This window comes from Cordyceps fumosorosea (genome assembly GCF_001636725.1).
Source record: "Cordyceps fumosorosea ARSEF 2679 chromosome Unknown scaffold_16, whole genome shotgun sequence".
Taxonomy (NCBI): Eukaryota; Fungi; Ascomycota; class Sordariomycetes; order Hypocreales; family Cordycipitaceae; genus Cordyceps; species Cordyceps fumosorosea.
The window spans coordinates 303788-327828 of NW_017387316.1; the positions used below are offsets into that span (position 1 = coordinate 303788).

The 24041-nt window shown below is 54.9% G+C and overlaps 12 protein-coding genes across 12 annotated transcripts; 5 read left to right on the top strand and 7 right to left on the bottom strand.

Annotated features, from left to right (window-relative positions):
• Nucleotides 1-143: 143 nt before the first annotated feature.
• On the bottom strand, nucleotides 144-965 carry ISF_06282 (acetyl xylan esterase; the record flags this gene model as incomplete). The annotated part of the gene is made up of 2 exons (XM_018849886.1): nucleotides 144-421; nucleotides 500-965. The coding sequence occupies 2 exons, from the start codon at nucleotides 963-965 to the stop codon at nucleotides 144-146; spliced, it is 744 nt and encodes a 247-aa protein (XP_018702863.1).
• A 2222-nt stretch (nucleotides 966-3187) lies between these two features.
• On the bottom strand, nucleotides 3188-3577 carry ISF_06283 (protein precursor; the record flags this gene model as incomplete). Its single annotated transcript, XM_018849887.1, has 1 exon — nucleotides 3188-3577. The coding sequence occupies one exon, from the start codon at nucleotides 3575-3577 to the stop codon at nucleotides 3188-3190; it is 390 nt and encodes a 129-aa protein (XP_018702864.1).
• Nucleotides 3578-4239: 662 nt separating this feature from the next.
• On the top strand, nucleotides 4240-5076 carry ISF_06284 (60S ribosomal protein L28; the record flags this gene model as incomplete). Its single annotated transcript, XM_018849888.1, has 5 exons — nucleotides 4240-4294; nucleotides 4417-4511; nucleotides 4575-4598; nucleotides 4667-4791; nucleotides 4905-5076. The coding sequence occupies 5 exons, from the start codon at nucleotides 4240-4242 to the stop codon at nucleotides 5074-5076; spliced, it is 471 nt and encodes a 156-aa protein (XP_018702865.1).
• A 1453-nt stretch (nucleotides 5077-6529) lies between these two features.
• ISF_06285 (malate dehydrogenase) lies at nucleotides 6530-7959 on the top strand (the record flags this gene model as incomplete). Its single annotated transcript, XM_018849889.1, has 7 exons — nucleotides 6530-6542; nucleotides 6674-6705; nucleotides 6778-6888; nucleotides 6953-7040; nucleotides 7108-7570; nucleotides 7623-7767; nucleotides 7819-7959. The coding sequence occupies 7 exons, from the start codon at nucleotides 6530-6532 to the stop codon at nucleotides 7957-7959; spliced, it is 993 nt and encodes a 330-aa protein (XP_018702866.1).
• A 510-nt stretch (nucleotides 7960-8469) lies between these two features.
• ISF_06286 (trafficking protein particle complex subunit 6B) lies at nucleotides 8470-9458 on the bottom strand (the record flags this gene model as incomplete). The annotated part of the gene is made up of 3 exons (XM_018849890.1): nucleotides 8470-8691; nucleotides 8773-8890; nucleotides 9106-9458. 3 exons carry the CDS (start codon nucleotides 9456-9458, stop codon nucleotides 8470-8472), a joined length of 693 nt encoding a protein of 230 aa, XP_018702867.1.
• A 664-nt stretch (nucleotides 9459-10122) lies between these two features.
• On the bottom strand, nucleotides 10123-10635 carry ISF_06287 (Zinc finger domain-containing protein, MIZ-type; the record flags this gene model as incomplete). Its single annotated transcript, XM_018849891.1, has 1 exon — nucleotides 10123-10635. The coding sequence occupies one exon, from the start codon at nucleotides 10633-10635 to the stop codon at nucleotides 10123-10125; it is 513 nt and encodes a 170-aa protein (XP_018702868.1).
• A 717-nt stretch (nucleotides 10636-11352) lies between these two features.
• ISF_06288 (Zinc finger domain-containing protein, MIZ-type) lies at nucleotides 11353-11920 on the bottom strand (the record flags this gene model as incomplete). The annotated part of the gene is made up of 2 exons (XM_018849892.1): nucleotides 11353-11693; nucleotides 11761-11920. 2 exons carry the CDS (start codon nucleotides 11918-11920, stop codon nucleotides 11353-11355), a joined length of 501 nt encoding a protein of 166 aa, XP_018702869.1.
• Nucleotides 11921-12603: 683 nt separating this feature from the next.
• Nucleotides 12604-13097, top strand: ISF_06289 (putative protein family UPF0642; the record flags this gene model as incomplete). The annotated part of the gene is made up of 2 exons (XM_018849893.1): nucleotides 12604-12766; nucleotides 12829-13097. The coding sequence occupies 2 exons, from the start codon at nucleotides 12604-12606 to the stop codon at nucleotides 13095-13097; spliced, it is 432 nt and encodes a 143-aa protein (XP_018702870.1).
• Nucleotides 13098-13696: 599 nt separating this feature from the next.
• ISF_06290 (Alkaline-phosphatase-like, core domain protein) lies at nucleotides 13697-16629 on the top strand (the record flags this gene model as incomplete). The annotated part of the gene is made up of 7 exons (XM_018849894.1): nucleotides 13697-13920; nucleotides 13981-14025; nucleotides 14073-14364; nucleotides 14414-14541; nucleotides 14593-15480; nucleotides 15521-15975; nucleotides 16055-16629. 7 exons carry the CDS (start codon nucleotides 13697-13699, stop codon nucleotides 16627-16629), a joined length of 2607 nt encoding a protein of 868 aa, XP_018702871.1.
• A 272-nt stretch (nucleotides 16630-16901) lies between these two features.
• Nucleotides 16902-20044, bottom strand: ISF_06291 (Armadillo-type fold protein; the record flags this gene model as incomplete). The annotated part of the gene is made up of 2 exons (XM_018849895.1): nucleotides 16902-17287; nucleotides 17341-20044. 2 exons carry the CDS (start codon nucleotides 20042-20044, stop codon nucleotides 16902-16904), a joined length of 3090 nt encoding a protein of 1029 aa, XP_018702872.1.
• Nucleotides 20045-20371: 327 nt separating this feature from the next.
• Nucleotides 20372-22762, top strand: ISF_06292 (ribosome biogenesis protein Nop4; the record flags this gene model as incomplete). Its single annotated transcript, XM_018849896.1, has 1 exon — nucleotides 20372-22762. One exon carries the CDS (start codon nucleotides 20372-20374, stop codon nucleotides 22760-22762), a length of 2391 nt encoding a protein of 796 aa, XP_018702873.1.
• Nucleotides 22763-22997: 235 nt separating this feature from the next.
• ISF_06293 (hypothetical protein) lies at nucleotides 22998-23993 on the bottom strand (the record flags this gene model as incomplete). Its single annotated transcript, XM_018849897.1, has 1 exon — nucleotides 22998-23993. One exon carries the CDS (start codon nucleotides 23991-23993, stop codon nucleotides 22998-23000), a length of 996 nt encoding a protein of 331 aa, XP_018702874.1.
• Between the last annotated feature and the right edge of the window lie 48 nt (nucleotides 23994-24041).

Genomic DNA, 24041 nt, shown 5'->3' on the forward strand with positions numbered 1-24041 from the left:
ATGGTGAGGCATGCAAGATCGGTACGGCACTGCTGGCGAGATTGATCTTTAATGGTCACGTATTTACACGTCAAATCGTCCGCGCCAAGCGCAGTTGTATACAAAATTGCTCACGCACACACTAATATGCATCCACACCCCTTTTACTTCTTGGCGCGGGCCACGATAAAGTCGGCCGCGTCCTGCGCGTGCGTGTCGACCTCGGCGCTGTGCACGGCGGTGCTCGAGCCGCCCGCGCAGACGATGTCGTCGGTGTCGCAGTAGCTGGCCAGCTTGTCGGCCATGGCGTTGAGCTTGGCGATCTCGCCGGCGTTGCCGCTGCGCGAGAAGAGGCCGCCGTGCTGGCCGTGCGCGTTGGAGCCGCGGTCATACGTCTGGTTCGGCGCGAACGTCGGGTCGCCGAAGACGGTGACGGCGATGACTGTGTCCGAGCGTTAGCCTGCCCTGCTCGCCAATCCCCTCCAACATTTCCATACTCAAAACAAGGGGAATGTCCTACTGTTCTTGAGGTACTTGTCGTCGATCGGCGCGGGCTTGAGGACGCCGCCGACGAGCATATCGGTTATGACGTTGCCGCCCTGGCTGAAGCCGATGAGCGCAATCTTGCTCGCGTTGCCGCACTTGGCGACGTAGTCCTGGACCTTCTTCTTGGTGTCAGTGATGCCGTCCGAGACGGACACCGGGTACAGCACGCGGGGCTCGACGTTGCGCCCCTCCAGCTCCTCGTCGCGCTTCAGGATGGACGCCGGGTAGTCGACGGCGACGCTGGCCGAGCCGGGCACGCGCTGGGCCACCAGGGCGGCGACATTTCCGGGCTTGCCCTGGCCGACGGGCTCGCCGGAGCCGCGCGCGACGATCATGTACACCCCGGACGCGCAGCCGGCGGCGCGAGGCTGCTCGAGCGGCGCGGCGACGGCGACGGTGGTGACGGCCGCGGCGAGCAGGAAGCTACGAGCGTTGACCATGGCTGCTGACGGGAGGGGGGGGATAAGTGTATATATAGATGGGATCTATAAACCGCCGGGAAAAAGGTGCACAGAGCGAAGGAGGGGAGGAAGGACTACGAGGATAATCACCCTCGGTGGAATGAAGGCTGCTGCGTGTCCTTATACCATTGCTTCCCACCATGTCTCTCATGCACCACCAGACCACACGGAGGTCGCATTCCCAATCCCTGGCCGGTGGGGGATTGAAAAAAAGGTTGTACCAGCGCAAAACCGCTTTGTCCACCGAAGGAAGCATGTTGCCGTCCTCCTCCTCCTTTGTTCGGTTAAGAGAGGAACGGCGCCCTTGCATAAAATAGCGCCCGACGAGGTCTCTACCACCCCTCACTCAGGCTGCGAGCTTCCTTCTTACCTATTAAGTTGGATCAGCGACCCTGCACGTGGTTGTCGTGCATGAGACATTCGGCTTACGACCATGTTCGTTGCCGGGTTGCTGTGCTGACTCTGGCTGACTCGCCCCGGGTGGTCTGTCTCAAACATTGCAAGATCTTGTCTAAATTTAGCGGCGCCAGCCTGTCATGCTTTCTAATCCCCTATAGCATTTTAAAGACAGACATGCGCATGCAGTAGTGCCATGAAGCACACCATCTGTTCTCTGCTTCAGGTTGAAGAAACGGGCTGCTGATCCTTCCTTTCCACCGAGAACTATCTGCATCCGTATAGATTCCTCACTAGCATACATCACCCCCCCCTGCCCTGCCATGACCTGTTATCGACCAAAGGCCGACGGCTTATACCAGAAAAAGAAGGTCCCCCAAAACCGCCAAGCTAAGACGTGGGTTGAAACACGTCATGCGTCGCTTCAAGTATGCAAAAGGCCATACGGGTTCCCCCTTTGGTAAACCAAAAGTCGCGGCTGATCACGTCGTGGTCCCCGTCGCCGTCCAATCTGTCCGGTGGCTTGCAGTGGCTGAATCGGAGGACGAGAGGGCACCGGCGTTCGGGGCCAAGATCGAGCCGTCTTCCACTTCCCCGCCCGCTCGGTGATCGTCCACCCGCACGTGTACATGAGGTTGGGCGGGATAGGATTTTCTTCAGTGCGCGTGGGACATGGTAAATGAATCTCGGTGAGATGAATAGGATTAATGAGGATGGGAAAAATGGACCGAGATGTCTTTTCTTTAGCATGATGAGTAAAAAGAAAACAAGTCGTGGTAGTTGGCGCTCGGGCGTCCAGGGCCGGGGTATCGGCCGGAGGCGCAACGTGGTTGGCCCTTGACAATGAAACCGCCAGCCTCCGTTGACCTCGGGGACTTTCTTCAATCATGCTGGCGCGGAAGATTGACACCATAGCTGTGCCTGCCAAGTCTGCGTGAATGGTTAACGTATGTATACTGACTGGATGGCGATTCACATGGTGCACATTTCTTTGCTCACTAGCTTCATGTCATCTCAATCTGGCAAGAGCTTCTTGCGCATAAGCCTCAAGCCCTCGCATATGAAGCTCTATCTGTTGTTTCAGTGCTTGAAAAGTCGACGCTTTGTCAAGTTGCCGTTGGTCACCACATCACCGCCTTTCAGCTTGTCTACCTTGCCCGCCTGCGAGTAACGCTCCTCCGCTTGGCGAATGCGACTCAGTATACGTTGCCAAAATACCTCCGTCGTACGACATAGCTTATTATAAATAGCAGAGTCTCCTGAAAACTCGGACTACAGCTAGTCACTGAGCTGACGGAGATGCAGGGCAACGAAAATGTTCGGGCCAGGTCGTTGAGTATCGGCGCGAGATCTCTAGTAGCGTGCGCACACTATTGTTCATGCTCAGCTATAGCACAAACAGTGGGATTTCAGTCATGTACAGCTTGTGCACAGCATCTTATCAAGGGCTCCGTATCTGTCAAAGTCGATTCTACATTAAGAGACATGTGCAGGGCTCTTTGTCAACTCCAATGTAATGTGGATGTTGACCTGGAACACAAACGTTCACCATACTCCTCATATCTGAGTCAAACAAAGCAGTCTGGTCTACAGAATGAATTTAAAAATACAATTATTGATCATTGTAGAGAGAAAAAAGAGGGAAAGTACAAAAAAAAACAAGAGCGTGTGTGCTATGTGATGAAAAGAAGACCAACCCGACCAGCGAACTAGATAAGTAAAATAACAAGGACCAAAGCGCTAAACACATTCGCATACTTTGGGCAACGAGATACATCAAACCACGTTTCTCATGCCAATTATAACTAGGAGAAGCTGACAAACTTTGGGTCTCTGGGCCGGCCGTCCGGACCGATGCCATTGGCCTTGAACCTGCTCTCCATATAGACCTTCCTGGCCCTGTCAAAGTTTAACCGGCGCTTCTTCATAATCTTGAGAATCTCCGCCTTACTGGCATCGTCCAGGCCGGCGCGGCTGTCGCCCGCCTCCACGTTGCCGCTGAGGTCAAATGTGCTGCTGGACAGGCCGGCCTCGATGTCGCCGGCAAACGTCGAGGGCAGTCGCGAGTAGAGGTAGTCGGCCGAAGGTAGGTGGGCGCTGACGTCCGGCAAGAGGTGCAGCCAGTAGGATCGCGTAAAGAATAAGACGGTGGCGATGACGATGAATAAGACAGATACGCTGAAGAGGATGAGCATGGCTGAGAGCGGGTCGCCAGCACTATGCGGGCTCTCAAGTGGCGGGGTAGCGATTATATATTGATGAAAAGGAACGGTCTTGTGGTATCGAGAAAGGAATGACGTGCGGCGCGATGAAGCCGGGATCGTGGTTGTCAAAGATGGTGATGCGGAAAGCTCGGAAGCAGTCGTGGCCGTCGTCGGGGCGTTTGCTTCAATGTGATTTACTGCAAGAAAGGCATGTCAGGCAGAGACGGCTCGTATCATGTAGTAGCCTCCCAGATGATGCGCTTCTGTTACGCACAACTGACGACCGCGTCGATGCAGAGGGATGAAGATGTTCTTTGCCAAGCGCGGCCAGACGAGGAGGCCTCGGGTTACTGTCTCAAACCGTTTCTGGCTGACGTGCACCAGCTTGCTGCGCCATCTAGCTGGAGCCCCATTTGTCCCTGCCAGTCCAAGCGGCGGGCCACGCCCCGTTAAACCGGTAGCACCCACCTATCCTTGATATGCATCTGTCCGGTAGAAGCTGCAGAGACGGCAAGTAAGGGCGCTAACCGCTACTAGGCAGTTAAGCGAGCCCACACATTGCGCTTTTGCTGATGCGATCAAGGACCTACCTTTGGCCTCGTTTCTCTGATAGTAGTCGTTTGATAACCGTCTAAATCGTCAATTCCGCCGAAATGTCTGCTCCCGCGCTGAACAACGTGTCTTCGGACCTCATCTGGGCTATTGTCCGTACGTTTTGATCCCATTTTCCGAACGAACGCTTTGCATTTGTGGCGAATCCCCGCCAACCAATCTTTTCGACACAATCAACGAGCGAAGTGCTAGGAGGCTTGACGTTAATTCTTGAATAGGTGACAACCACTGCTTCCTCTCCAAGAGCCGTCGCAATGGTGGTGCTCAGTTCTCCTCTGACCCCCTCAACCTGACCAACAAGAACACCCGCAAGGTTCGCATTCCCGAAGGAGAATGATGTAGAAATTTTGACTGTTTAGCTAACTCGAGCGCACAGCATGCTGGTTTCGTCAACGACAAGGTACTAGGAGCCTGCCACGTACACGATTGCGAAATACGAACAGGGGATGCTAAACTACAGTTCTCTAGGCCATCGGTGTTATCCCGGGCGAGAAGGGCGGTGTTACCATCCTGAGCAAGACCATCAAGAACTCTACCAAGCCCGCCAAGGCTTTCTCCCAGACCAAGATCTCTGGCGCCAAGTCCACCCGCAAGTAAGTGACAGAATCGGGCTTCTTAGAACGCAAGCAGCAACGAGCGACAATGCGCGCGCGCGGACAACTATATTGCAGCAGGCCGTGCTGACATACATTTTTGCGCCGACCAGGATCTACAAGGCCGTTGCCAACCAGACCACCAAGTCCGGCTACCGCGCTGACCTCCGCCAGCACGCCGTCGAGCGTGTCTCCGCCATCCGCCGCACCCAGCGCCCCGTCAAGGAGGCCGCCGAGCCCAAGCTCCGCGGCAAGAAGGCCCAGAAGGCTGCCGAGTCCTCGTAAACGATTCCATATACAGGAGCGTTTGACATTGGTCGGTAGTTTGTGAGGAGACGACAAAAATAAAACTTCCCTGGAGAATGGAATTCATGCATCTGATTGATATCGCGATAGCGTCGGCGAAACCAAACAAAGCGGTTGCTGGCTAGCTCGCGTCACACTGTCGATGCGATGCGGATGAGGAGAATCGGAGGTGGTTCCCTTTGTCATTGGCTGGAGTTGGCATTTGATATGAACTGTTTCTCTAGCTGAAATACACTCGGCGCCGTGAGGGCCAAACCTTGAAATGATGTACTGAGCAACTTTGCGTGACTCTTGTGTGCCACAACTTCCCACACGGGGAGGGCAGCGTGATGGCGGACGATTAGGATGGCTTTCGCGACGTTGAAAATTGCGAAGCTGGGTCTGTGTCTTTGGTCCGGGCAGCGAACGGTCGGCGATGCCAATACTGATTCATACATTGCGATGTATAAGTTGGGCTGCATATTGCTGGCTGGGCGAGCTGAGCCATTTTTACCGTAGAAGATCCCCGCTGTTGCTTTGCTCGCAATGAAGATCAGACGCTACAATGACGACATTAGGCAGTTGCGGAAACCAAAACAACTGCAGCCAGCCTTCGTCGATAATCATCCGGAAGCTGTTTACTGGGCTGGTCCCGAGAAGCACGGCCATCGTGTGGTTGCGGGGACCTCGGGAGGTGGTGGGATGCAGCCGTTGGGGACCCATCACAAGCTTTGTATTGCCGGCGCGCGTGGCGTCAAGACCAATGGAAGCAACTTCGGGACAATACGGGGGGGGACGGGCGTGCAGCAACCGGGAAAGTTTAGATTTCTGAAATTTGGCTATAATTGGCATGCGCAGTACTAGACTTTGGCGTACCGGTGAACTAGAAGGGTGTTTTGCGTACATGGAATTGGGGCGGTTCCTGGTCCCAGCTGTAGAGGTAGAGGACGGCAGCACCGTTTGCTTCAGCCAAGCACAAGTTTAGCATTTTGACACATGCATGAAATGCGGCAGCTAAAAACAGAACTGCAATTTTTCAGACAGATTCCATTGATGGGCTTATTAAGGTGCCAAGTAAGGCTATAACGTCTCTCTGTGGACAGCTTACAAGGGTAGAGGGGCTCAGCGTCATGGCGACCGTAATAACAAGTCGCAGACAGCTGGTCTGCCCCTCCTTCCTCCCTCCTCGCCCCTCTCTCCGGCCACGGCACACCACCCCTCCTCCAATCGCCTACGCCTGGTTTCACAAGCTCTCTTTATCGCCCCAGCGCCGGCTAGATTTCTTAACCTTCTTCCATCCTCACCACCAACCTTGCTTCCTTCTTCCTCCATCCCATCGTCTTTTTGGATTTGCCCTCTCAAGTCCCCCATACATCCTTCCTTTGAGCTCCAGGATATCTCTGGTGCCCACTTCATCAACTACCTCTTCTCTTAACTTCCTTTACCTTTCACAATGGTCAAAGCTGGTGAGTCTGCCCAGAGGAAACCCCGCATCGGTCCTGTCTCGGCATTTTCTCCTAGAAGCTGCTTTCCAGTATTGAGCAGCTCTTTTTTTGTGATTTTCTGGCTGCTGGATGCTAATGTCTCGTTTGCGCAGTTGTTGCTGGTGCCTCTGGCGGCATTGGTCAGGTAAGAACTGAATTTACGCGCCTCGGCCGTCCACCCGGGCTCGCATAGCTGCTGACACGCCTTCTCTCCTAGCCTCTTTCTCTCCTCCTTAAGACCAGCCCTCTCATTGATGAGCTCGCCCTCTACGATGTTGTCAACACCCCCGGTGTTGCTGCCGACCTTTCCCACATCTCTTCCCAGGCTGTAAGCCGAAGCCGACCCGCTCTCGGACTGTCAGCCGTCCGTACTAATCACATGCAACGAACAGAAGCTCACTGGCTACCTGCCCGCCAACGATGGCGCAAAGGCCGCCTTCAAGGATGCTGACATTATCGTCATTCCTGCTGGCATTCCCCGTGAGTACTCGGATCCAATGCGCTCCGTCAACACCAAAAAGCCAAGAACTGCACTAACAACTTCTAGGCAAGCCTGGTATGACTCGTGATGACCTCTTCAACATCAATGCTGGCATTGTCAAGGGTCTCATCGAGGTCGCCGCCGAGGTTGCCCCCAAGGCCTTCATTCTCGTCATTTCCAACCCCGTCAACTCGACCGTCCCCATCTCGGCCGAGGTCCTCAAGGCCAAGGGTGTCTTCAACCCTCAGCGCCTCTTTGGTGTCACCACTCTCGACATTGTCCGTGCCGAGACCTTTGTTGCCGAGATTGTTGGCGAGAAGCAGCCCCAGAAGCTGACCATCCCCGTCATTGGTGGCCACTCTGGCGAGACCATTGTTCCCCTCTTCAGCAAGGCTTCTCCTTCCGTCAACATCCCTACTGACAAGTACGACGCTCTTGTCAACCGCGTCCAGTTCGGTGGCGATGAGGTCGTCAAGGCCAAGGACGGCGCTGGCTCTGCCACTCTCTCCATGGCTTACGCCGGTTTCCGGTACGTTGTCATCAGCATCGCACCACTTGCACTTACTAACCCTCCTGCCTAGCTTCGCTGAAAAGGTCCTTAGAGCCGTCAAGGGTGACAAGGGTCTCGTTGAGCCTAGCTACGTCTACCTCCCCGGTGTCCCCGGTGGTGATGCTGTTGCCAAGGCCACTGGCTGCGACTTCTTCTCGGTCCCCATCGAGCTCGGCGTAAGATGATTCGGCCCAGCTTGAGTTTCTTTCCATGCTGACTTTTTATAGCCTAACGGTGCTGAGAAGGCCACCAACCCTCTGGAGGGTATTACCGATAAGGAGAAGGCTCTGCTGGCAAAGGCCGTTGAGGGTCTCAAGGACAACATTGCCAAGGGTGTTCAGTTTGCCCACAACCCTCCCCAAAAGTAAATCGGCCCTTTCTTTTCCATCTCACCAGTAAGAGCACAACGCGTTTCCGGATCAAGACCGGACAAGAGGGAAGCCAGTGGCTTGTCTTGATGCATAGTGGTGGTGAAACGATGCGTAATATATGATTTATACGGCCAGGAATACTGATTATTTGCTCTCTCTTTGTTAGGCTGTAAGACGTGTTTGTTTTAGGTCTTGCCAATAGGCTAGTCCAAATCCCGAGTCTTCTTCCAGCATCCCTGCCTACGACCAGGCTTGTGTGGCGTTTTGAGCAACAAAGTGCACAGCCTGGGAGCGGAACCGAAAACGGCGCGGATCTGATTGGATGTGAATGGGAATAGTGGCCGTATGGAGATTCTCGCTTTTGTCGTGGGGTTGGTTGGCTGGTCCGTCATATATATATACATTGCCGTTTGTGGCCATTATGAAGCTTTTCTCTAGCAAAACTGAAACCAAAAAAAAGAATTGAAAAAAGAAAGGAATGTCCAGGATTTGTGTTCGCCGTCTATGTCACGTCTTAACGGGCAGCGTCTTGATTTGAAATACCGCGCCGGGCAGCTCGTTAATTTCTGCCTGCACCGAGGCGTTGATTCCGAGAGCGGCCAGCGCCCCCCGGACGATGCCGCACGGGAACCACAGGAACGGCTGCGCCCGAACCACAGCCTGGCCACCCGCCACGGTGCTCATGCGCGAAAAGGGACGGAAGACATTGTCCGTCAATACGTAAACGCCCTGTGTCATTATTAGCACATGCCACGACAAAGCAGAAAACATTGGAGTGGCCCTGCACTAAGCAGGAGCCGTGCTTCTTACCCTGTGGTTGGTCTTGAGGTTGTCTATGTTCTTGCCAAACACCAATGACCAGAGATCCTTGCATAGGAACTTGATGACGTCGAGGGTGTCGTTTAATCTGGGGCGATCGCGAGAGAATCTGCGTTTGGCGGCTTGTCAGCATTTTGATCCCGAACCATGCAATTCTTGTCTTGCCCTCGCCAACTTCCCCCGCTCCCGGCCTCTCGAGAAGAGACATGGAGCGGCAGCAGCCCTCTGAGAGAAGCAGCGTCTTGTGGGAAGTTTCTGTAGAATTCTTCCGCCATTCCACTCGCTCCCCTTGCGGAAGAGACTCAACCCCCTCCTCGCACGTACCTTTCCACAAGACCCTGGCCGACGCGGTACCCCAGCGTCTCCAGGCGATAATGCACCGCATCCAGCTCCTCGTCGTCCTCGTCGTCCAAGCGCCTCCCGGAGTTCCCTCCCAGCGCCGCCGCCGCCGCCACCGTTGATCCCGCTCTCCGCTCGCTGCCCGTCTGCTTCTGCTGTTCCTCGTCCGCGCTCTCCTCCCCGTCGGCGTCGTCGCCCTTGTTGCCGTCGCGCTCCTGCGTCACGCGGTACGCGAGCGGCACGAGCTCGATGAGTAAAAAGTCGAGGCACGAGGAGCTGAGGAAGTTGGCGCTCGGGTCGGAGGCGTTGTAGGGGGGCATCACCGGGTCGAGAGACATGGTCGGGGAGCGGGCCGCGGGCGCGCGCGATGCCGGGTTTTCGGTTGAAAAAGGAGGTAGTTGGGGGGAAATCGATGGGGAGAAGGACAGCAAAGGTGGTTTGATCAAATGGCAAAGGCACGGTTGTCAGTCGGGGCCAAGGTTGCGGTAGCTGCGGAAGTTGTCTGCGAAGTCGTTTGAATGCGATGGTGAGCTCTCCAAGTCTTGTCCAAGCTTCCTGGCCTAGGCCTTTAGGTGCCTGGCTTGTTAGCAACCCCGTACCCGGTACCTACTAATCCACTGTACTTGTTTATCGGTCAGTGGGAGGTACTGGCTACCTACTGTACCTATGTACATAGCTAAGAATATGCGGGGCACCCATGGCGACCGCAGCGACTTGTCACTGGCCGTTGGCATGGTAGGCCAGGCCATCATCACTTCGCCGTGCAGCGAAGCTCACACACATATACACATAATGTGCCGAATTAAGGCCAAAGGGCATGCGATCTTGTGCTAGACAGATAAACTAGGTATAAAGTCGACATTATCATTGCTGTACCCCCCTTCCCTTCTGCTGCCTTAGTTCCAAGTTTCTGGTGAAGAAAAATAGAACCATATGCTGTCCCATACGCCATGAACATGATTGAAATATGATACAATGTCTACCTCACTGAAGAAGACAGTACTACAATGGTGGAATACCGGGCGAGGCAATGTGCGGAAAGGACAAGCCGCTTGGTCCATGGTAGCCATTCCCCACCGTGCTCTGCCTTTTAAACGGTCGCTGGATTGGCTCGTCCTCCTCGTCGGACGATAGTGTCAGGTCAATGACCACTGGCGCCGGGCGTTTCGTGCCTCCTCCATTCTGTCGAGACGGTGTACTTGGAGCAGGCAGCGTATCTGCGGGTCGGGCCGGGATGGTGCTGAGCTCCGAGATTTCAATGGCGTCGTCATCGTCATCGAAGAATGCTTCTGACGGAAAGTTGTTGGCCTCTTGCTCTTCGTCTCTGAGAAGCCATCGCCCGTTAGGTTCAATGGTCACCCCTTCGAGACTGTTCGGTGTGTTGTTCAGGATATCCTGGACATAGCTAACTCTGCTGTCAGTAACAATGGGGCGATAGGCAGCCTTTCGGTCACCTACTCGTCGACGGCCAATTGATCGTATGGCGCTGGCTTGTTGCATATCGGGCAGAGCCATTGCGGGCCTTGCTCTTGCAGCTGCAGGTATGATGTCACATCGAAGCACTGGATGTGGGAGCAGCTCATGCCACGACAGGGTACATCAAGTCTCATGTACGATAACGGACACTTCAACGACAAAACTGATGAGGTTGCCACCACATCGGGATCATCGGCCTTCTGGTTCACTGCAAAGTTGTTAGCATACATAGCATACGGCATCTGAGTCGAAGAACGTACGCTCTGCAATCACAGAGTTTTTTGGGATGTGTCTCCTCGTGGATATGCCTCGCGCCAAGTCCGCGACGGAGTGCACTTGGCAAATGTTCGCTAATAGGTAGAATTTCTAAACCAGTTAGCAACGTGAGCGACGATCAAATGCCAAGAACTCTCACCTTCGTCGTTAAAGCGTATGTAAACTCTATAATGTTCAGGTAGGTGAGCGGCTTTAGCCTCAACGCATTTGTAATGTCAACCGGTCTAGTAGACCCTGGTTTGTTCTTTAACCCGCGTAGGTTGGCCTTCACCTCAGTTCCGTTAACCTTAATTTCGGACTGGTGGGGGAATGCAATATCCTGTGTACCGACTGCCTCTCCTGCACAAAAGAGCAGAACCCTGTATGAAGAGTCGGCAAGGCATTGCTGCAGCTCGGGCCACTGGTTTGTGCTAAGGTGAAGCGATATTGTATTTCTATGTTGGGCCATAGCTAGAGCGTCGTTAGTCACTTCCATGAACTCTAGCTATGTGTTCTGATAAGGTACCAACCTTCGCATATGCGAACTTCACCGACGGTAGACTGGACCACATAAAACGGGCTGGTCTTGAATGCAAGAGCCGGGGTGGCCAGAATATTATTCCGTAAGCCACCGAAGCCTTGCCCCATGCCAGGAACGCTACTGCCATACACTGGCGGCGTAAAATGAATGTTCTGAGAAGAGGAAGAGATAATTCGGGACTTTATGGGGGTTGTGACGGTAGCCGCGGCCGTGGCAGTCCCATTTCGCTGGGCGTATGCGTTTGCTACGCTCTGTTTCACCTGGGCGAAGCGAGAGGGATCAACTGCTGATTCGGAGATGACTGACAGATAAAAAATACGTTAGGACTTTGAAACACAAATGATATCTAGCTGGTAGCAAAGACTCACGGGTGATGATGCGTCGTTGCAGGTCTGCCTTGACGCCAGTGCTTTTAAGACCGTTGACTTGGCAGATAGACGACAGCTGACGGTTGAACAACTGATTGCTCTGCACCTCACGAATCAGAGATAGCATCTCGTGCTTCGGCACGCCCCCTGACGACGCCATGGCTGCACGAGACTATGACGGAGCGCCAGGCCAGACAGGCACAAGCCCGACTTTGCAAGGCAGAGAGCGTCGCAGTATGGAAGTCGTTATCGTTTCCGCGGGGCGTGCTAGGTGAGGAAGGCTCTCGCCGAGTTATCCACGGGCGTCGAATAGCGCCGGCCGCTGAAATTCAGAGTTATTCGGCGAAGAAGACCTCGGGGTTGGTGGGCGCCAATGCGATTCGCTCGCGCGCGTGTTCGGAAGTGTCGAGGAAGTGAACGGCACCTGGCGCAAGTGAAAGTGAGGGACGCCGAGGGGCGGGACGGGACTGCAAGTAAACGAAGTGAGTGCGTGGTGGAGTTACCACAGTACTTGGGAAATTACTGTACTGGCGTTGACGATGGCAGGTTTGAAGCGTAGGAAAAGGTTTGGATATGCTATTGCGGAATTACCAGTGTTGCACACTCGAATTCACCAGGTGTGGCTGCCCGCCATTGCAGTGGCAAAGCTGGCCAGACCGCACTAGCCACAGTTCAGATTCGCAACCAACGCCACATCTTCTTATCGACAGTGGATTGCCCCTCTGTAAAAGTTGCTATCAGGGTTTTTTTTTTCGACTACCAGAGGCTGGAAGCCATTGATGAACGGAATAGCGGCTGCACTTCTTCCACTCGTCAGACACGCCAAGCAGACAAACCAATACAATGGCGAAGAGTTCTCGTTCAAGCACTCGCAAAGAGAATAACAGGCGCCTGGCAGCCACTGTCTTCGGGCCTGCCGAGACAGCTCGCGCGGAGCGCCTGTCGGCCAAGTTGCTAGAACTGGCCAAGCAGCCCAAGCCCGAGACGTCCGATGCCAACATGGAGGGTAAGCTCGAAAAGTCTACAAAGACACGATTTGAAGCGATAGCTAATTCGAATTACCTATAGAGGCCGCCGACGTTGTCGAGGATGAGGCGGCGGATGCAGGTGACGCCACAGGTATGGTGCCAGTCATACAAGCGCATTGCACGAAATCAAGCAAGCAAGCAAGCCAGCTAACAGACTCCTGCCTAGCCATGGATGTAGACACGAAGCGCACAGCATCGAAGCGTGTTGGCCGGAAGCGAATCGACAAGCGCAAGACGAAGAAGGCCTCAATCGTGTTCCCCAAGTACAGCGACAGAATCAAGGCCAAGAAGAACAAGAAGAAGGCGTAAACTGGCAGGCTGGAGTTTGATTAAGGCATTTGATTTCTTGTTGTTTGGGTTTGGTTTTCATATTTTGAGCTCTGGTTTCTGCATAGAGTCGACCGCTGACGCATTCTTTCTCGCCCCAAAGACGGCTTCATCATCATCTACGAACGCAATGTATTTAAGCAGATATCCACAACAAACTAAGTGGAATAATGACGAAAAAAAAAATGTTATAATAGTCTTGGTGATAACTGATCCGTTACGATGGTTGTGCAATATTGGTTTTCGCATTAATAATGGATGAAACTGTCCTCATCTAGCACTGGTTCCTTGCGAACCTTTGTGGAGGCGCGGCTGCAGCTAGCGTCGTGACAGCCATCCCTGGATATTGGAGTCGTCGCATCGGAGAGCAACAGCTTCCCGTCTCCATCCCTAGAACAATAATAACTAAAGCCCAGTGGCCGTATTTGCCCCTGTACGGCTTCAGGTCGCCCACGATCCGCATTGTACTACACAAGTTCGTTCTACTACAATGTGTGAAAACTTCTAGTCCCTCCTTTACAAACACCACGCGCACCGAACCATCCATCCATCAGCTCCTTACACGTCGCGCGCTTCCCATCATGGGCCCAACGGCTGTCAACTCAGCAGGGCGACCATTAACCACCCTGCTGCTCACCATCGCCAATCTTCTGATTCCGGTATCTATTCTCATATTCGCCACCGGATTCTTCCCATACAAGCCGTTTCTGCCCGGCTTGGCTGAGTTTGAAGTCCTCGAGTCTGGGCCGCCCCCTCCGGCGCCGTTTGACAAGCTTGTCTTTGTGGTGATAGATGCCCTTCGAAGGTAATACAGATGCATCCACTGGGCCTGATTCTTTTCGCATGTACTGATACATTTGAGCAGCGATTTTGTGTATGCCCATGGTTCTGGTTTCGAATACACGCAAAGGTCAGTGACCGTCGTATTCAAAATAGCATCCTTGCTTACATCCACAGCCTTATTCGCGATGGCGCAGCCATTCCCTTCACGGCCTACGCTCGCTCGCCAACAGTGACGATGCCCAGATTGAAAGCCATCACTACCGGCTCAATCCCGTCTTTTGTAGACCTCATTCTCAACATCGATGAAGGGGACAAATCCTCGGCCCTCGCCGCACAGGACACCTGGTTGGCACAGCTCAAGGCAAAGGACACGGGAAAGCTGCTCATGTACGGCGACGATACGTGGTTGAAGCTTTTTCCCGACTTTTTTGATCGCCATGATGGAACATCCAGCTTCTTTGTTACTGTAAGTCGTACTTGTGCTCCGGCCACAACAGTCGGCTTACAACTAGCAGGACTTTACAGAAGTCGACAACAATGTGACTCGCCATATTAACGGCGAGCTGCAAAATGAGGACTGGTCGCTCATGGTACTTCATTATCTTGGACTCGATCATATCGGTCATAAGTCCGGGCCCAGGAGGTAAGAGAGACTGCTTGATTACTTCCAATCCCCTCATTGCTAATTCTTCAGTTCCAATATGTTTCCCAAGCAACAAGAGATGGACTCCATCGTTCGCACAATCTACGACTCCATATCATCCAAGAAGCACTTGGAGTCGACACTGCTGGTAGTCTGCGGCGACCACGGAATGAACGACGCCGGAAACCATGGAGCATCATCCCCCGGCGAAACCTCCCCTGCCCTGCTCTTCCTATCCCCCAAGCTCAAAGGCGTCGCACCAGCCACCTACGAGTCCCCTGCACTCCCCGGGGACGAGTTCGACTTTTACTCCCAGGTCGAGCAGTCGGACATCGTGCCGACCGTCGCGGCTCTCCTCGGCTTCCCCGTGTCTAAGAACAACCTGGGCGCCTTCATCCCCGAGTTTCTCCCATTCTGGCCGCGGCCCCGTGATAAGATTCAGATTCTCGTCCGCAACGCCCGTCAGATTCTCAACACCGTCACCGCCGCTTTTGGGCCGGAGCTCTTCGACGTGGCGTCGACGGAGGATCCCTGCCAGCTGGAGCCTACGGACATCAACGAGCTTGCGTGCGACTGGCGATGGATCACCCAGCGGGCGCAGAGCCTCAATGCTGATGATGCAATTGACCAGGAGTGGTTGACGGCTACGTCCCGGTGGATACGCAAGGCGCAGGAACTGATGAGCAGCATGGCGTCCAACTACGATATGCCGCGTCTCTACGCCGGGCTTGGACTCGGCATAGCAGCCGTCATCGCCGCGATGGTGGCGGCCTCCAAAGGGGATTTACTCTGGTCTCCAACAGCACGGCCACTCTTGCTCATCTCCTTCTCGTACGGCGCCATGATGTTTGCGAGCAGTTACGTTGAGGAAGAGCACCACTTCTGGTACTGGACTGTCACCCTCTGGCTGACATTCCTCGGAATCAAGGCCATCCGACGGTACGCTGCACACCCCCCCCCCCCCCAAAAACCTAAACAGCTCCGGCAAGTTCTCATCCTCCGGCGGGTACCTCGTCGCGCTCCTCGCCGTCCGCATCACGCGGAGCTGGAACCAGACGGGCCAAAAGTTCGCCGGTGAGCCTGACATCGTCAAGCTCTTCGTGCACCGGTACCCCGCGGCCCTGTGGATCGCCGTCATCGCCATGTACGGCGTCACCTGGGCTCAGATGCTGCCGAGCCTCGAGGGCATCCCTTTCATCGCCGCCACGTCTGTCACCTCGGTCCTCATCTCCTCCGCGTTCACGTTCAAGCTGGCCTTTACCACCGCCGACGCGCCCGAGCTCGTCGTCGGATTCACCAGGACGCTCCACGACAAGTTTGAGGGCCAGTCGCTGCTCTGGCGCGCTCGCATCGTCTTCCTCGTCCTTGGTCTGCTTGCCAGCTTTGCGATTGTTCGTGGTGTCTCCGGCCGTAGACGACAACCAAGAGCAGCCTGTAAGTGTTTCTTTTTTTTTCATGTATTCCCACCCGATGGATAAGACTTCTCTTGGCTGACTTCCCGCCCGTCTCCTAGCACGTGTTTTGCACGAGCTCTTAACTCTCTTCGTCATGACCCAGTCCCGCGCCGCCAACATACCCATCTTCCTCCTGGCGCACATCATCTACTGCGCCATCGACGCCCGCCAGATGACGCTGGCCGAGATCACGACGTCCTCCATCCTTCTCCAGTACGTCAGCTTCTTCGCCGCCGGCGGGTCCAACGCCATCTCCTCCGTCGACGTCTCCAGCGCGTACAACGGCGTCGCCGACTTCAACGTCGCCGCCGTGGGCGTCCTCACCTTTGTCGGCAACTGGGCCGGCCCCATCTACTGGGCCTCGGCTGCCACCGCCCTCCTCCTGGACAAGCACCACGCCGGCGGCGAGCGCGGCGTCTTCCGCCAGCACGTGGCGCTGCTGGCCGTCTTCGCCACGGCGTCTGCGGCGTTCGTCATGGCGGCGTGCATCGCCATGCGCACGCACCTCTTCATCTGGACTGTCTTCTCGCCGAAATACCTGTACGCCATGGCCTGGAACATTGCGCAGCATCTCGTGGTCAACATTGGATTAAGTGGCGCTCTTTTCTGGCTCGGCACTCGCAAAGCGCAGTAGTCAATTGGAGAAAATGTAAAAGTACTTCGATTCGGTTTCGACTGAATAATTAGACGACTTCCTCAACAATGGCGGTCTGTGCCTGGAATAGTAACGTAATAGATATGGACTGGCCTATCGTCCCGAATAAAAGATGAAAATAATTAGATACGCGCAGCCCCCAGGACTCTTGATATATACCCATACAGCCAATAAGCACCAGGTCTCATAACGCTTCATACAAAATATCGTAGAGAATCAATAGAAAAAAAGGACCGATGTCAGAAGCCTCACTACTCTTCCATCTCATCGTCAGAGGCTGGAGCATGGGACAGTGTGATTCGGCTGGTCTTTGCAATGACTGTGTCGTCGCTATCCTCATCCTCCTCCTTGATGACGGGCTCTTCCGAGGCGGCCTTGCCGTCAGAAGGTTGCTGCTCCGATAGAACCGAGGCACTACGGCTGTTGCGCTGGGGCTGCTGCTCATCAAGCGCATTAACAATCTTACCCAGGCTGACGTGGATCTTGTACAGTGCGTTCTTGCTAGGCGCGTCCGTCACAACACCCTCTTCAACAGCAATGCAGACTTCCTCGTACGTCTCTCGAAGCTTGTCCTCAGAGGACCCGGACGAGATACACAGCTTGCCGAGGAGGCCAGCGACGAGTTTCTTTTCTTCCTCTATTCACGTGGTTAGGGTTTGATGCATGCTTTAGTACTTCATGTACACTTACTGGTGACATTGCTGTGCAATCTGTCCACGATATCAAGAGCCAGCTCCAGGTGAACGTCGCCATTGATGCTCTTCTTCTCTGTCTCAAGAAGACTGGTAGGGCTGTAGACTTTGCGTGGGTCTGTCCAGTCAACGAGGCAAGCACCAATGGCCGGCATACTGACCATGTCTTCTTCAACATCAGCCTCATCATCGTTCTCGAGGCCCTCACGCACGTTGAGCAGAGTGTGAAGGGCGGGAAGGGCAATGCTGCGCATCAGCTCTTGGTTGGTCGCTCTGGAGTAGCAAAATACGGGCAAGAAATAGTTGAGAGCCTGGCGCACTGTCTGGTTTCCAGCCGAATTCGGGTCAAAGTAGGCGACGACTAGCGATTTGAGGAGTTCCTGGCATGCCTCTTCATCGCTAACCACGCGACCGAGAAGAAGCTTGGAAACTGCCATCACGGCAGCGGCTTGCACTTCTGGTGCCCTAGAACCACTCTTCACAGCCTTGACATAAACCTTCAGGAGCGCCGGCGTGGATGAGAACAAATGCGCGCCGTGAACGTTGAGAATATCCGTAAGAATGTGCAACGAGGTCACTTGGAGCGCTGCGTGTCCCTTGCTAAAGAAATGAATGAACAGACTCAAGTTCTCCTCTGCCAACGAGCGGTCCTGCAACGCACAGAGGCCCAAACAAACCAGGCCGCGTTCACGAACAGGTGCCTCGTGGCTTCGCACCGCCGGAACGACCAAGTTGTTAAGCATGGCGACCAGGTCAGTATTATCTTTGAGATTGCCCGAAATGTGGCTAAGCATGCATTGAACAATGTGCAGACACTTCATGTTGATGACGATTTCCTTAACCGCCTTGGCACGAGCATCTTCTTCACTCAGCTCCTTGCCACGTCCCTTGCTGCCAGATGATGCGCTCACGCTACTGACCTCGGACCGTGCAGAATGGAAGCTATCATCGACATCATCAACGGGAAGGTCATCCACAATCGTGTCGTGCACATCAGCAACCGATTCGAGAACAATACTGCAGAACTCGCGCTCTCCGGCAGCATCAGGGGAGCAGATGTAGTGTAGAGTCTCGGTAGTGAGCTTGGTTACCTCGTCGGGTAGCTCGGGGATGGACAAGGCTTGGCGGAGCAGGGTGAACATCTTACGTCGGCCTACTTCATCAGAGTAGTCAAGACTCAGCGCGATGTGAAGCAGCTGTTCAGCAATGAACTCTTGCTCCACAATTGCGGTCTCGTCCTCTTCTTCAGCCTCGTCTTGCTCTACTCGGCGTAGTGTCTCTATCAGCGCATTTAGATAACGCTCGAGGAAGTAGGCGACCTTGGTGACTTCGGGAAGCTTCTCTTCGACCAGTGATTCGAATTTGCCGTTACCTTCCTTTCGGCAAAAGTCATTGAAGCTGCGAGCAAGGAATGCGGACTCGGCGGTGAGGGTTTCCCAGAACGCGTCGTCAAAGTTGATGGCTTGGCGGTAATCAGGTCGACCTTCCCAGAAGCCAGACATTGCTTCAAGCGCGACGCCGTTCTCAACTCCAGAGTTGATCACATCAACTCGCTCGAGGAGCTCGAGCAACCCATCAAAGCTGGGGACTGGGTTCTCTTGCTGAGCGGTTCCTGCACAGTCTTCAATCCAGCGGTCTCTAAAGAGTCTTCCAGCAGCTTTGCGAACATTTTCGTCTCTATCCCGAAGACCCCAACGCAAAAGCTTTTCTCGCATAGAGAGAGACAAATGGCGGAAATCGCCGAGTGCAGGAAGCAAGCGCGAGTAGACAGCTCTACGCGTTGCAGCATCTTGATCCCTGGCACGCTCAAGTAGGTAAGGAAGAGTATTGGGAAGAATTGGAAGATTGACCAGTAGCGAGCGGCGGACATCGGCGCTCGGATCGTTTTGCAGCACCTGAAGAAGCTTCTCCAGCAAGCCAGACTCCTGGTCTGCATCACTGTCGTCTGAGTTTGTAAGGCCATCAGACTGGTTGCCGGCGAGGCGGCCAAGCCCAAGAACTGCCTGGACACGCACCATAGCCTCTTTGTCGCGAATTTTCTTCAAAAGCGCGTGGCGGAGTGATTGGAACAGGCTATCGTCAAGGGCATCCAGAGAGTTGACAATCTGAGACAAGAGCTGCGTTGATCGGTAGCGAACAAACTTGTCTTTTGCCAGCAAGAGAGGAGAAACAGCCTCCACCAACTCCGAGATCAACCGTGCGCTTGGCGTCTCTGGCATATGGCTGGCGTCATCGACCATGTCGCCCAAAAGTTCGTTGTCTTTTTCGTTGGAATGTCGCAGGTAGAAACCGATGAAGCGAATGGATTTCTCTCCCACGCCCTCAGTCTTCTTGACCGGCATGATCTTGAGAGCACAGCGAATGAACTCGGTATTGAAGGCCTTCTCGTCAAAGTCGCTATCGGTAGTTGTCTTTTGGTCGGGTGTCTCGTAGCAGCATGCCTCGTGGATCTTTCGTAGGGTTACAGCCAGTTTTCGATGTGTCGCAGTGTTGCGCTGGGCATCGCGGAATATTGGGCTAATCTTCAGCCTCAGATCATTATCCGGGGTGTCGACAAACTCGGCGGCGGGGGCGGGCGAGGCGCGGGAGATGGAGGGGACTCTCCCGCCCAACGCCGAGTTTGAGCGTTTGCGGCCCCCGGCTGAGGAAGGCCGGGCGGAGGAAGGCCGGGCGGAGCGTGTCGTTGACGCTCTTGAAGGCATTTCGTATGTGTATAAGTACGAATAGGCCTGTGTATCAGTACAAGGTCTAGTGGTGATGCACAATGTAAAATAGGCCCATCCACATGCGACCGTTTGTTTGGATGCGTGGCGCGTGTTGACGACTAAGTCAACAGTGTTCCCTTTCTGGGATAGTGGCAATGCTCTTAATGGAATTGTCCCTCCATCACGTGCGATAAGATATGCCATTTTGGGGTGCATAGTGGGGCCCATAACTTTTTTTTTGGTCGGCCGCCAATTCAAGTTGTATACAGCGAGAAGTAGAGGCAGAGAATTCATTGCTGCGCCGTGCTCAACAACTTTGACAGAATGAGCGTCGCCGAAGACAGCAAGAAGAGGCTTCGGCCTGAAATCGAGGAGGCGCTGGCAGCGTTGCCCGAATCTGAGACTGTTGCCGGCCCCTCACCCAAGAAGGCCAGGACGGAAGAGCGCAAATCACTTTTCGTTCGATCGCTACCTCCAAACGCGACGAGTGAGAGCCTTGCGGAGTTTTTCTCCGAATATTTCCCCGTCAAGCATGCGACTGTGGTTATCGATCAGCAGACCAAGGAGTCTCGTGGGTTTGGCTTCGTGACTTTGGCGGACGCCGACGACGCGAAGCAGGCTCAGACCGTACTTGACAAGAAGCATTGGGAAGGCAGAAGTATTCGAGTCGAAGTGGCCGAGCCAAGACAACGCAAGGAAGCTGCCGAGGGCTCCAAGCCCCGTCCCAAGCCTGGAAAGCCTGAATTCGAGCCGACGCCAAAGCTGATTGTACGAAACTTGCCTTGGAGCATCCGCAACTCGGAACAGCTTGGTCACCTATTCCGGAGCTACGGCAAGGTCAAGTTTGCGGATTTGCCCAAAAATAAGGGAAAACTCAAGGGCTTTGGTTTTGTTACCCTAAGAGGCAGGAAAAATGCCGAGAACGCGCTCGAAGGCGTGAACGGCAAGGAAATTGATGGTAGAACCCTTGCCGTGGATTGGGCGGTCGATAAGAATACATGGGAGCAACAACAAGCAGAAGAGGGGGAGGGTGACGATGCCGAGAAAGACGACGACGAGACCAGCTCCGAAGAAGACTCGAACATCGAAGACGACGAAGGCGAGGACGAAGACCCTGAGCAAGATCAGGAAGAGGGGCAGCTGAATGCTGACCTAGAAAACTTTATGAAGAATCATATGCAAAATATGGTTGATGAAGACGACGAGGAAGAGGATGAGGAAGAAACAAAAAGAAAGGAAGAGCGTAACAACTCGTCTGACAACTCTTCGACTGTGTTTGTTCGCAACCTCCCATTTACCACCAACGACGAACAACTCAAGTCTTTCTTCGCCACCTTTGGCAACATTCGATACGCTCGGGTCGTTATGGATAAAGCTACGGACCGCCCTGCCGGAACCGGATTTGTTTGCTTCTTTGACGAGGAAGATGCCAAGGAGTGCATTAGAGGGGCTCCACGCGGGCAACAACCAGCCGCCTCGGGCAAGAAATCGATTCTCCATGACGACAACCTTGATCCTACCGGAAAATATACTCTCGATGGTCGTCTCCTCAGCATAGCACAGGCCGTCAACCGTGCCGAAGCCAGCAATTTGGCAGAAAACTCGCTAGCCAAGAGGAGAGAAAAGGACAAGAGACGTCTATATCTTCTTGCCGAAGGTTCCATTGGCACCAACTCGCCGATCTACAACCTACTTAGCCTGCCCGAGATTCGCATGCGACAGGCGAGCGCCGCCCAAAGAAAGAAGCTTGTCCAGAACAACCCGACCCTGCACATCAGTCTCACGCGTATTGCCCTACGAAATATTCCCAAACATCTTGGCTCCAAGGAGCTCAAGGAGCTAGCTCGAAAAGCCGTCGTCGGCTTTGCGCAGGATGTCAAGGAAGGCATTCGTGAGCCCCTTTCCAAGGAAGAGAATGCGAGAGATGGCAAGGACGCTAAGGAGAAGGAAAAAGAAAGAAAATCAAAAGGAAAGGGTATTGTGCGCCAGGCCAAAATTGTGTTTGAGAGTGTGCAAGGTTCCAAGGTTACCGAAGACTCGGGTGCCGGCAAGAGTCGCGGCTACGGCTTCATCGAGTATGTGTCTCACCACTGGGCGCTGATGGGTCTGCGATACCTGAATGGCCACCAGATGGACGACACGGAGGAGGGCAAAAAGAAACGCCTCGTTGCAGAGTTTGCCATTGAAAACGCGCAAGTCGTGCAGCGCAGAAGAATAAACGAAGAAAAGGCCAGGCAGGCCAGGGAGGACGCTGCCAATGGCAAACCGCGCTTCGCCAAGGACAAGGACGGCGAGGAGCGCAACGGCAGCGGCTCTCGCGACGAAAGAAGCGGGCGAGGTGGAAGAGGTGGTCGCGGCGGTCGCGGCGGTCGTGGAGGCAGCAGAGGCGGACGAGGCGGCTCTGACAGCAGAGACCGCGGCGATGGCCAAGGTCACGGCGGTGCTACGCGGGGAGGCCGCGGCGGTGCTCGGGGCCGTGGCGGCGACCGAGGCCGTGGCGGCGACCGAAGCCGTGGCGGCGACCGAAGCCGTGGCGGCGACCGGGGCGGCCGCAGTGGACGCGGCGAGGCGAGAGAGCGTCGTGACAAAAAACCTCTGATGGACAAGTTCAGGGGTGACGGGAAGGAGGGGGGCCGGAAAGAGGACATGCAGCAAAAGCTCATGGCGCGCAAGCGTCAGGTGCGCAAGAAGAAGGCCGAGTCGAGAGGCAACTAAAAAGCTTAGACAGGCGCGGAACCATGACCAATTTTTTGCTTTCATCATGTAACCATTCGGAGGGCACTGCATCTGCATTGGCGCTGTACTTAATGTCGTTGAGAAAAGTGAGATTTCAGATACTATAAAAATACACAGTTCCTTTTTACAATTTTGGACATGATGGTGGAACGCTACAAACAAAAACGCCGAGACTACGATGCATGAGAAGGGGAGGGGGCGGGGCGTATAAAGTTCACCAGAACCAGCCTCTGTTCTTCTTATCGGTGCTGCTTCCATCGCTGTTGTCCACGGCGTCTGCGTCGTCGTTTGTCTTTTCCGCCGGTCTGATGGTGATGGACGTGGAGGAGCCAATCTCCTTGCCGTCGTCATCGAACGTCTTGCGCTTGACGGTCGTGTGCTTGTACCCGAACGCGTCCACCCACTCTGACGTCGTCTCCTTTTCGTTCTTTCTCGGTGTGATTTCGGAGGATGAGGGCGGCGGCGGCGTGGCATCGTTGAACTTTTCCTCCACGCGGCGCTCAAACTCGTCCAGGCGGCGCGGCAAATCCTCATTCATCGATCTTTTGAACGCGTCCCATGCCCCCTGCCCATCCGCGTACGCCGACCGAATCGCCGAATACAGGTCATCAAAATGCTCAGGCTCGGAACTTTTGCCCTTCTTGTTCTTCTCATCGGAGGCGGAGGAGTCGCCGTCGAGCTGGTCGCGGAGCTCCCTAAACACCCTGCCAGCCTCGGCGACCGCTTCACGATGCCTAGGGTCGTCCCGGACGCCCCGCCAAAACTCCTCCGCGCCGTCTTCCAACCCTCTCTGCAGCTCATCCCAACCCGCCTGCGACGCGCGGAGGATGTGAGACCGCCGGCGCCCGGCGCCGGCGGCGAGCAGGCCTTGGGACTGGAGGCGGCGCAGCCAGAGCCAGGTGGGCTCGCCGCGGGGGTACATCTGACGGAGCATGCGGCTGTGGTGGTAGCGCGAGCGGATGTCCGGCAGCGGGCGGCCCTGGGCGACGGCGAGCAGGTCCTCGAAGGCGTCCTGGAAGGTGAAGACGCCGCCGGCGCCGGCGCCCGCACCGTCGTCGGCGGCGAGGTCGGCGGGCAGGTCGGCGGGCACGGGCTGGCGGAGATGGGTGAGGGTCGCGGGGCTGTAGGAGGGGGACAGGGCGACCTGGCGGACAGTGAGGGCGAGGTCCTCGGGGTTGGTGATGGAGTCAGTGGTGCGTGAGTCGGACATGTCTTTTGGTCAGTCACGGGTTTGCCGTGGGTGAGACGAAGGTGATGA